The sequence below is a fragment of the Crocodylus porosus genome, unplaced genomic scaffold (genome assembly GCF_001723895.1).
Source record: "Crocodylus porosus isolate Cpor-Errol unplaced genomic scaffold, CroPor_comp1, whole genome shotgun sequence".
Taxonomy (NCBI): Eukaryota; Metazoa; Chordata; order Crocodylia; family Crocodylidae; genus Crocodylus; species Crocodylus porosus.
The window spans coordinates 5759479-5770491 of NW_017728926.1; the positions used below are offsets into that span (position 1 = coordinate 5759479).

The 11013-nt window shown below is 49.0% G+C and overlaps 2 protein-coding genes across 2 annotated transcripts in view; one reads left to right on the plus strand and one right to left on the minus strand.

Moving 5' to 3' along the window:
* PANK4 (pantothenate kinase 4) overlaps positions 1-2767 on the plus strand; it is a 36469-nt gene extending 33702 nt beyond the window's left edge. Inside the window, exon 19 of the mRNA XM_019541272.1 lies at positions 1313-2767. Within this exon, the coding sequence (XP_019396817.1) occupies positions 1313-1526 (214 nt within the window). The 3' untranslated portion in view covers positions 1527-2767. The remainder of the gene's footprint in view (positions 1-1312) is intronic.
* The window catches only part of LOC109314240 (probable glutamate receptor), a 19460-nt gene continuing 10669 nt past the window's right edge, over positions 2223-11013 (minus strand). The window contains exons 4-11 of the mRNA XM_019541273.1: positions 9566-9622; positions 8609-8788; positions 7535-7761; positions 7291-7388; positions 6543-6760; positions 5494-5719; positions 4435-4682; positions 2223-3732 (exon numbers count right to left, since the gene is read on the minus strand). Coding sequence (XP_019396818.1) covers positions 3631-3732; positions 4435-4682; positions 5494-5719; positions 6543-6760; positions 7291-7388; positions 7535-7761; positions 8609-8788; positions 9566-9622 — 1356 coding nt within the window. The 3' untranslated portion in view covers positions 2223-3630. The remainder of the gene's footprint in view (positions 3733-4434; positions 4683-5493; positions 5720-6542; positions 6761-7290; positions 7389-7534; positions 7762-8608; positions 8789-9565; positions 9623-11013) is intronic.

Consider the following 11013-nt stretch of genomic DNA (forward strand, 5'->3'; position numbering starts at 1 on the left):
CCAAGCTGCCCAGCTGCATATTGGCAACCAGATCAGTATCAGCAGATATGGTTTGTTAATAATTGGCACGAGCCCAAAAAGTCTTTATTGGTGCACCCCTAGTAGGCCAGAAGTTGCTTGACTTGAAAGGAAGTTCTGTGTGGATCAGCCCTTTGTTTGTAAAGTAGCAGCTTTCTCAGAAGCTAGTAGAGCAGATCAAAACTCTCAATTTGTGTTATCAAAAAGTTTCAAAACTGCTTTTCAGACCAGTAGAGTGGAACTGGGCAGGTCCTTCTGCACAACTACTGCCATGTCCTGAAATAGCAGAAGTGAAAGCCTTTAAAACAGAACTTTTCCCCAAACAACCTGTTTTATAAATGCCAGCTTGACTTTTTGGGGGAAATGCTAGTAGTGACCCAGCTAATGACATTCTCCTGAACCTCCTTTGTGCAACAGTGCTGTTTAATGACAATGTTGTGATCAGCTGGAGCTGCCGTGGCCCATGCTCTGCATTTCACAACAGTGGTAGCCTCCTGTCTGCTATAAGGTTCACTTGAGCCTCCTTCCTCACCACTGGAAACCCAGAGAGAAGGGAAACGAACTCCTGAGAGTCAGACTTGTTGCTTATTGTGGGTGCTCATTGCTTAGTACTATACATGGCTTAAAGCATAGGTCTGAACTCGGTGCAGAGAGGCAGGGTTTTTTCTACTAAGCTGAGGAGGAATCTGAGTACCTCCAGTGCTTGACTTCTTCCTGGGCAGCATCCAGACCCCTCCACACGATCAAACGTCCTGCTGTTTGCAGAGCCAATGCAGCGTTTGCTTTTCATTTCCTCCTGTTGTGGACTTGGCACACCTCGGTCTCTGTGAAGCAGATACTGGAAACTCTGTACTCACTCAGTCCTTTGCCATGTGTTTAGGTGACAGCTGGAGTTCTGAGCCTGACTTGAGAAAACAGGAGGTCGGCTAAATGAGGCCTGTGAGAGAGGCTACTTTGTCCTTTCCTAGTTCTTCATTATTGTTTCCAAGCCTGGGCTAGAAAGAATTTTTAGCTTCCTTCACTTTCCTGTATTGGTAGAATCCTTTGTTTAAAAGGAACAGTATACAACTGGGGAAGCAGGATGGCCTTCCAGAAAGCGTAACCAGATGGGTAGGCAGTCACAACCACCCTTGATAGAAAAACTAGCACTGGCTCTGGCACTACTGTGCACATGGCTGTCCTGTCTCGCAGGCCGCACAGACTTCTGGCATGTGAGGTGGGTCTCGGTACATAACTTCCTAAACAGTAGCAATTCGTCAGCATTTCTAAGCAATGCATTTACATCTCATTGCAGCCGCCTGGACAAAGGTTTGGCCATGCTGGTCCGGGAGCGGAAGACAGACTTGGTTATAATTGAAGGGATGGGCCGTGCTATCCACACGAATTATTACGCGGCTCTGAAGTGCGAAAGCCTCAAACTCGCTGTCATCAAAAACTCCTGGCTGGCTGAGCGGCTGGGTGGGAAGATCTTCAGTGTCATTTTTAAGTATGAAGTGCCACGTGAGTGATGGGCTCCAGCGGACTGAATCCACAGCAGCAGCAGGAACGGACTTGCACTAGTTTTACTTTAATTGTAAAGAATGTATTTTTATTACAACAGGGAAAATGAGTTCACATGAAATTCCATATTTATATTGTGCTTTTGTGACTTAAAGCAACAATATGATTCATTATATAAAATATACACCCCAAATATATATGTATATCACTCATTGTTTATTTTGGTAAGTGTTTATTTTAATGCTGCAGTATTTGTGATGAAAAGACTTTATTTTTTGTTCTGTGAGACATTCATATAGAAATATATTTAAATGTCAATGAAATCTTTTTTATACATCTCTGCCTGCCATGCCAGCAGTGACTTGGCACATACCAAATAGAGTTTTTAAAGTGCTGAAAGCGTTTGACTTTGCATTTTAATATTTGAATTCCTGAAATGTTTCTCGCCACTTTTTGAGCTCTCCCCAGTCTGGTCAGGTGGAGTGAGTCGCCTTCTAACCCGGTGAATACTGCTGAACGAATATAGGCACCAAAAATAATTGATCCGATATCCAGTGAGGGTGGCAGATGGGTAAATATCAGCATCGCTAACTCACTGTAGCAGTTAGGCAATTCCTACATTCCCCACTTTTACAGCTGGATTTTCTCTTCTTCCCAGAGTGATCAGGAAACCAGAGTTTCAGAATGAAAACACAGTTGGTCCGTTTGTAAGTAATTAATTTTTATTTCGTTTCAACTGAGTCACATCCTCTGTCACTAACAAAAATGAAGCAGAATAGCTACCATTACACTGGTGGCAGACTTGCATAGTTTGGTTAAAGGCAAGTGCTATTCTGCTTTTAGCTCTACTACAAATTGCCCAGGTGTGAGTTCTCTGATTTTTCATTTTGGCCTTAGCATGTTGCTTCAGTCTTTGGGGGGCAAACAGGAAGTCTTAACAGTTGCTCCTTCCCATGGACAGGGCATGCCAATAAACCAAAAGGGGAATATGAATCATTAACCCTCCTCCTCACTATTGTCAGTAGAAAGATGGAGATTACCCCTCACTTTAGTTTCATTAGTTCGACGGTGAAATAGAGAATGCATGCAAAGCAGCTTATGTATTTAGCTGAAAATATCTAGGCTAATAATTGGCATTATGCACTTACTTAAATGAGATGCCAGCACCTTAGAATATCCCTTATTGTCTGAAATAAGTTTTAGTTACCTGGTGCAAAAATACTGTCTTGGTGCTAAAGACATCTGTGTATAATAGAAAGCCCTCAAGCTACAGAGAGGAGTGTTTTAAAATGTTAATGAAAGTGACTGTGCTGCTCTAACGCTTCCCAGACTAAATCCAAGTACAGCTAGTAAATTATAAAGCTTCACCCTCAATATTGTGATGCATGTGAGGCTGAGAACCAAGAAAATTGGCCAAATCCTCATTTTCAGCTTGTCTGGTCTGCTAAAGGGCAGCCAAAACATTGGGAATCCAAGTAGTAGGTAGGGAACTCTATTAACCTTCCATCTTATAAGATACATTAGTGAAGCAATGACTCTTAAAATGGGCAGAGTGATTTCAGAACTAGATTATCTGAATATGCCCACGCTGCATTCAGGTCACAACAATGAAAACTCAGTGATACAGGCTTCAGCGTTCTGTGTATATACCCACAATCCCCAGTGGGCTTCAGCAGCTCAATCACAAGTCCACAGCGTACAAGCTGGTGTTGAGGTTTTTCTGTGCTGCTGTCTCCCATGCCACATCCCTCACTCCCCATCTGAAAGGACCATGCCAGCATGTGAACCATGTGCATTGTCTGCGATCCTGAACCCGCCATTTTACAGAGGTTACTAGATAGCCGTGAGATCTTAAAGTCTTTCAAACATCATTGCTTAGGTTGAATTTAATACTCAAGCTTCTGGAGCCTAGTTGCAGTCCACTTAACCATTTAATTCTCTGTATCCAGTTCTTCCATCATTGTAGACACTGACCGTTGCTATTTATTATAGGAAAATTATGCTCTAGGCTTATAGATGTAAGGCCATTACAGAAAGCTCATTCAGAGAACTGGCTAGTATTGAATATATAGAGCAGGAAAAAAATAAACTGACCCCGCTCCCTAGTGGTTCTTAGGGTTTAATCTTCTCTGGGTTCTCCCGGTTCTGCCTTGCTTCTTCTCTTATTCTGAACCGTTGACTTATTTCCTCTGTGAAAATGGAGCAGCATGATCTCTGAAAGATATGAAAGCAAGAGAAGGGGTAGTTGTTCCACATGGCACTGAACAAGTCTGTTTTAGCTGCAAGGTGGGCTGGGGAGCAGCAGGCTCGGTTCCAAGCCCAAACTGCAGGAGCTGTTCTGCATTTTATGTACACAGTCCTTGACTTATCACCATATTTTTTTAGAAGCTGGTAGTATTTTAGCACAACCTGACCACCAAAAGTAGGAAAAAAATGGAGCGCTGAGAAGACTGTCCCTTTATGCCAGCATAAGCAGGGTGATCCCACTGAAATTAGCACTGATTTGAGTTCATCCCCCCTGCACACGCAGCCCACTGGAAGGCACATTGATACTAGCTACAGGAAGAACTATTTATTTTTCACTTCCTCCAGTTGATTCCCTGTCTGAATTCATAACCTGCTTCTATTGCCACACAAAACAGACAGTGGAAATTCATAGCAGATCACTTTCACTGGGACATAAACAGCAGAAGGCTACTTCTTGGAATAAAAATCTCACTTTTGTGCTAAGATCCTTAGTAAAAAAGGAAAGACAGGAGGCAAGGTATTGCCAAATCAAATATTTTTGACCAGGAGAAGCCACTGACTCCTGTCCGTCTGGCATTTCTTTTGGCTGTAACAATGAGCAACCTGTATGAGTGTGATCTAAGTCCACTGCATGAGAATGAGATGGTGAGGTTTCACCGTGTTACTTACCTTCTTCTGCTCAGCCGTATTTCTACTCTTGTTTGACAGCTCTACCACTGCCACAATTACTCCTAACGTGAGGCCAACAGCAAGAACCAGGAACAGCCCACCCAAGGCTTGGGGGCCCAGGGGGCTCCATCTGTCTTGTCCTGTGTGGAGGCAGCTGGTTTCCCACCACTTATTACGCAGGTAGTCCAGATCACCCGATTCACTCAGCTTCAAGATAGCAATGGACAGCTTCCTGGCCAGTGGAGATCCTGGGGGTGGCAGGGAGAAACAAAGTGAATAATCAAAGGACTCCAGCACAGATTAACTTAAGCAGTCTACAAAGAACCCACTAACAAGCTGGATGACCTGGATGACTGCTGATGGAAGCTGGATGACTGCTGTCCAGCTGAGCAACTTTCAAACCACTCTGAAAGAGGCTGCAGCAAGCTAAAATAATGTTAACCCTTGTTATTTTAAAATGGCCCCACTGCAAACAGGGCATGACTTCAAACTGAGGAATAAGCTACCTGTTGACTTCTTATACAGCCACCCCTTCCTCCTGCCAGTGGCCCTAACGTAATAACTAGAATGACACAGAGAAAGGCAGTACCAGAAATACAGTCAGAGCGCAACCTCAGCCCCTGCCAGCACAAGAGTGCCACAAAGCATTTCCAGGACATGGCAACAATCCTCACACCGTTGATCTTTAATCCTCTCAATGCCCCAGCAACAAGCTGTGCTGTGATCATGGAAGGATTTAACCAACGGCCCATTACTGGCAGGGGCCTCTTTACCTTGACTGGCATGAAGAGCACGGATCAGAAAAAACTGCTCTTGGGAAGCTGCAGCTGTCAGCGGAAGGACTGCCGATGCTGCAGCAAGTCACTGCACTGCCTTCTTGTTAATCTTAAAACAGCAATGAGGCGTGTATTATTCTGAGAGGACCTGAACTATTGCTGTCACTGTCCCATTTCCTCTGCGCTGTGGAAGAGCCCTGACAGAAAATGAGCACCTCTAACTCTTGCTGCAATGAGCTGAACAAAAGCAGAGGCGGAAACTCCGTTGCAGACACAGCCTCACCCTTTGCAGTGGCAACGCCGTAGCCTCGTGCTCCAATGACTTCAGGGGCCTTGACCAAATTGCAGTGCCTGGCTACCATGAGGTCTTGAGAGACTGATTCCCCTATGAAGGCATAATTCGATTCCACTGCACGTCGAATAGCTTCCTGGGAGTTTTTGACTAAAACATAATCTCTTCTCTTGTCTACGTATTCATAGACCATCTGGTGGATGGGGTTCTTGGAGTTCTGCAACACGACAGGAGAAATATCAGGCCTAAAACTCAGACCTGAAAAACTGCAGTGCTTTAGAGTAATAATGTGCAGGAAGTGCAGAAATACTGCATGGAGAAGACTGTTTAAACCCCTCCCTCTGAGCTCCTGTCCTGAAAGTGAGAATGCCATGCTTGCTTAGCGAGCCATCCTGGCTCTCAAGCGGTGGCAACGGTTTCATGTAAAACAAAGTCTCTGGGCAGATTGGGGATTTGTAACTTGTGACAATTAAACACCAGCCAACATCTGAGAAGGAATGAAGTTTCCTAGCTCAGACCTTATCTTCAACGTGCTGCCCTGGGTTTCTAAGAAATCGCCTACAGCTCTAAGACAAAGACTGGGTCCTATGGTGTAGCATTACCCTGCAATAAGGATAAAAACTTGTGTGTGGGAGATGAGACTTCCTTGGGGGCTGGCCCGCAATCAACAGAATAAAGAGTGCTAAAACCTTCCCCATCTTCCACTCCAGCCTCCTCTAACAAACATGTAGTGGAAGAGGTAGTTAGCCTCACTATTCTGAAGTCAAACAGGCAGTAACACGGCTATTCTAAACCCCACCAGAACAAGACATCCCCCACTACACATATGTCTTCCACATAGAAGATGGGAAAGAACAAATGCCACAAGAAATGCTAGCAATGTTGTATAATGCACTACTAGGAGATGCTCAGAAACCACATGATGAGAGTGGTATAAGGACCTATATAGGACGGAGAAGCTGAAGGAGTTAGTCGCAGTGTTAGACTCTGCACATCAGCTCAACCCCATGTTCCTGGGGCATCACCTAGATGATCCGCACCTTGAAGAAATGAAATGTGGAGGAACCATCTAGCATCCCATACTGGATCTCTCTCTGTTTCACGAGGTCTTCAAACGTCTGGATCGGGAGCTGATCATTCCCAGAGGTGAGCAGAGCGGTGAAACTGGCCACGTAGGCAGCCAGCAAAGCGATCGTGAATGCCCACCAGACGGCAGTAATGATGCGCACAGAGAGCGCCTTGGGCTGGTGGGCTGCCCCTGCGGGGATCAGAGACCCTCAGCGGAAGGACAGTGCAAGTGTTTGATTTGCGCAAAGGGGGCTGAGGGCCATAAGCTAATCAGACCCTGGGCCCAATTTTAAAGCACACACAATTTGCCTGACAAACGGCCCCTGCACATCCCAGCACAGCAACCTCAGCTAGCACATGAGCACTGCACGGTGGCAGAGCTGCGCCGAGCTGTGGGCATAGCAGAAAGGGGAGCCAAGGTGAGTGTCAGCTGCCATGATCCCATGGGTTGTTTCTACCTCAAGGTCTCTTAAAGCCACCCCACATTAAAGCAAGCTTCCTGCACGCTCCAGCCCAGAGATGTATAGCCAATGCCCTTGTAATGGGAAGATCCTTGGGGAGGGGGGAGCTCGGAGCATGGCTAGGCTCCCTGGCTTCAATATACATCTAATTGCACAAGATGGTCCATAAAATACAACAGGCTGGGCAATAAACAGCCAAGTCCCTGGCGGACACAGGTCACACCAATAGTTCCTCTTGCAGCTGTTAGCTACATCCTACCTTGCAGGGTAAGAGCCCCTGCTCCAAACCAGAGGCTGTTCAGGCAGGTGAAGCGATTCTCCTCGTTCCCAGGCTCATTCCACTCGCAGGGGCTCAGTCTGCAAGAAGAAACCCAACGTATCAGCGGTGCATTTCTCATCCCAGGACCGGTGGGCAGGAAAGCCCAATTTGGCTAGAACCCGTGTCCTCTCATGGGTGGGGAGAGCAGCTGGTGGGAGAAAGTGCCAAAGAGGAGCATTTGTACCTGGCCGCGAGGAACAGGCAGAGGCAGGTCAGCAGGTAAGCGATAAGCAGGCCAGTCCACGCCTCCTTGCTGAAGGGAGCCAGGAACTGGAAGAGCGAAGTGCCCCGGGAGGCCGAGTCCCTCCGGAGCATGATCCCAATGCCAGTCTGCAGGAACGGTGTAGAGAAGGATACCACCTCCTCCCTCGCAGCTGTGATGGTTAAGGGAGCCACCGCAAGGTCGGCTTCCTACAGGACATGACAAGGGGGCACATATCCACTACCTGGCATACCAAATGGCTCAGGACGTGAGTTGTACACATCTCACTTCCCCGTGGACACATGTTCAGGGACAAAACCCATCTCTGTCCCACTGGGCACTGAGCAGCCTTCTGCTTCGGCCTCAAGGGGCAGAGACCATCCCTGCATCTGCCCATCACACCGAAGTCCCAATGTGCAGCTACGACAGTAATTCAGAGAGCGAACGCCATCCCCCATTTAACATTGCCCCCCACGCCAGAGCGAGAGCCGGGATTAGAAAAGCCGTCTGCCGTCAGTTCAGGGCAGCACAGAGGCACTCGCGCCTGGGCACCAGGTGGCAGCACAGGCCAGCACAAAGCACCCACTCCAACTCCTTAACCTGTTAGTGCAAGGGAGGCTGGCTCTCACTTGCCCCCCAGACATTACCCCGAGGATCCTGCCCCTTCCCAGGCTGCCTCCTTCCTGCCTTTCCCTGCTCTTCATCCCCTTTCGGAGAAACGCACCAAATACTAAAACTCACAGAAATCGGAGCACAGCACTAATGCAGCAGATGCAACAGGCTGACGTTTTCAAAAGTCATTCCCCTCCCTTGGGCCTCGGTCCCCCCAACTGTGAAATGGGACTTGATACCATGGATCCTTTCTCCAGTGCTGTGAGGTAAGGAGAAGTGTGAGGCACCTGACTATCGGGGCTGTGCTAAGTGGGCTGGGCCGTGGCTCCCCGGGACTCTGAGGAGGATGAGGACGGCGCCATAGGATGCTGTCACGCTTGGCGGAGTTTTAAATGACTAATCTGCGAACAGCGAGGTTTGCTCACCAGAGTTGGCATCTCTCACCTGTCTCACAACCTCGCCGATCATCCCTGTCCAGTTCCCGCCCGGTGATACAGCCCCGTAGCGCCTGTCTTTCACGATCTTCACCGTGTAGTTAAAATGCAGCATCTTGGAGATGGCCTCCAGCAGGTCCATGCAGAATCCCTCCAGCTCTGTGCCTCGCGCCATCGCATAGGGGTCTTCCTGCAGGCAAGGGGAAAGGCTAGACGCCGGGCCGATCCCCAGCCTCTCACACCATTAAGTCCATCCCTGTTTCCCCAGCCTCCTAGCAAAGTGCATGCCCCTGGATGTTGTCTTGTCTGGTGTTTTTGCCTCTCTGAGCCCCAAGAAATGCTCCCATGCAGGTGCAAGGCCTGGGAGTTTAGCAGTGTTGCTTCTAGGGCCAAGACGTCTCCTCTTGGAGACTGTGGAGGCCTCTCCTCACTGCCAAGAGATGCTGGCAGACACTCCTAACTGCAGTTTGAAACGTTTACTGACCCCTATATGGGACCCCCCGTCCTTCCCAAGTGCTGCCCAGTTTGGATCTATGGTCTTTTAGCTGCTCTTCATACAGTCTGTTCCTTCCTTTTAACCCTTTGCCACTACTGTGCTACCCATGCACGGTCACTGCTGGCTTCCACTGTGGGACATGAGCTGCCATGATAAACACAGCTGCAGCTTGAGCAAACCAGATAGGGAAACAGGCCTGCTGTTAGCATGCAGCAGGTTTTCAAGGAGCATCCACTCAGCCCCCCTTTCTGAACTATCCTGTATGTATCCTACCAGCTGTCATAACCCTCACACTACCAAAAAAATACCAAAGACCTGGACCGTGGCCTGTCTGGGGAGTGACCTGCAAATACCACAGACACACAGGGCAGCAGCTGTGGTGAGCAAGGGTGAATGCAAGTGCACGGGTGGTACTAGGGGTGCCATGCATGAAGACCCCACCATTGCCATTAACACAAGGGTTAGTCTTACCAGGATCGTCGTGACTGTCAGAGTCAGAGGCCCTTTATCTTCTGCCTGGCCTGAGCCCTGCAATTCAAAGCACGCAGGGTCAGTGGGAAGTGGTCATTCACATGAATGCCATCAAGGTAGCCAGTCTGGGGTGCAGGCACGGCCCGCATGCCACCTTCGCTCGCATACTGATGTCTGCTGCTTCCTCATGCTGGGGTTCATGCACAAGCCTCCTTTGCCCTTTCATAATGGAGGGCAGCAAATGGAGCGCTGGATTAGGAGGCAGGACCCTCAGTCTGTTCCTGACTCATAGAGCACCCTGGTGCAACTTATTTCCCTGTTCTCTGCCTGAGCTTCCCCAGCTGCAAAACGCTGCCTTCCCTCCCTGGGAAATCACTCAGAGCCCAACTGGCAAAAGTATCATGGCTCTGCCTGCTATGTTTGCAAACACTGTTTGTTCCCCCTGCTTTCAGCCAGCAGCAGGGCAGGGTGTCCAGTGCCCCAGTCCCAGAACAGACGTGGATACAGAGGCACTGAGAGGTGTCAAGGCCAACTGAGGGCTAAGCAGCTCCCCCCCGGGGAAGGTGGCCTGGAGACAGGAGGAGCAGGGTCAGAGTGGCCTAGCCGAGCAATATGGGCCCATTGCTGCTATCTGCCCAGGGTCAGACATTCGCACCTTAGGAGCATGTATTGAATGGTTTGAGCATTGCATACCTGCCTCCACGCAGGAGCCAGGGGTCTTACCCCATCAGCACACAACATGCCTGGAGATGCTCTTGTGCTGCTCTTGGTCCGCGTCGAGCCATGGGACCAAGCTACTACAGGAGGCAGGTGCTGAGCTCTTTGCAGAATCTGGTTGTGACCACCAATACGTGCAAAATGTTATGAACCCAGCCAGACGTCAGCCCCATGGCGCTGAGTTCATAGGCCAAATTCACCTTGCCACCAAGGCACTCACTTCAGCAAGTGGACGTATTTAAATCAGCAGGTCCTGACGATCTCCACCCCAGAGTGCTGAGGGAATTAGCAGAGGTCACTGCAGGATCCCCAGCACAGCTTTACGAGCGCTCGCGGTGCTCTGGCATTGTCCCAGAGGACTGGAAGAGAGCCAACGTGGTTCCCATTTTCAAAAAAAGGAGGAAGGAGGACCCAGGAAACTATAGGCCAGTTAGTCTTACCTTGGTCCTGTGGAAGCTTTTTGAGAGAATTATCCTGGCACGCGTCCACGAGGGGCCAGCGGGGGAGGTTACGCTTAGGGGCAACCAACCTGAGGCAGGTTCATTACAGGCAGGTCCTGTCAGACCAACCTTCTATGACCAGGTCACCAAATCCTCAGATGCAGGGGTAGCAGTGGACATAGTCTTTCTGGACTTTAGGAAGGCAGAGGCAGAAAAGGATCTTGGAGTCATCATTGGTGCCAAGATGAACATGGGCCGGCAGCGTGGGGAGGCAGGCAGGAAGGCCAACCG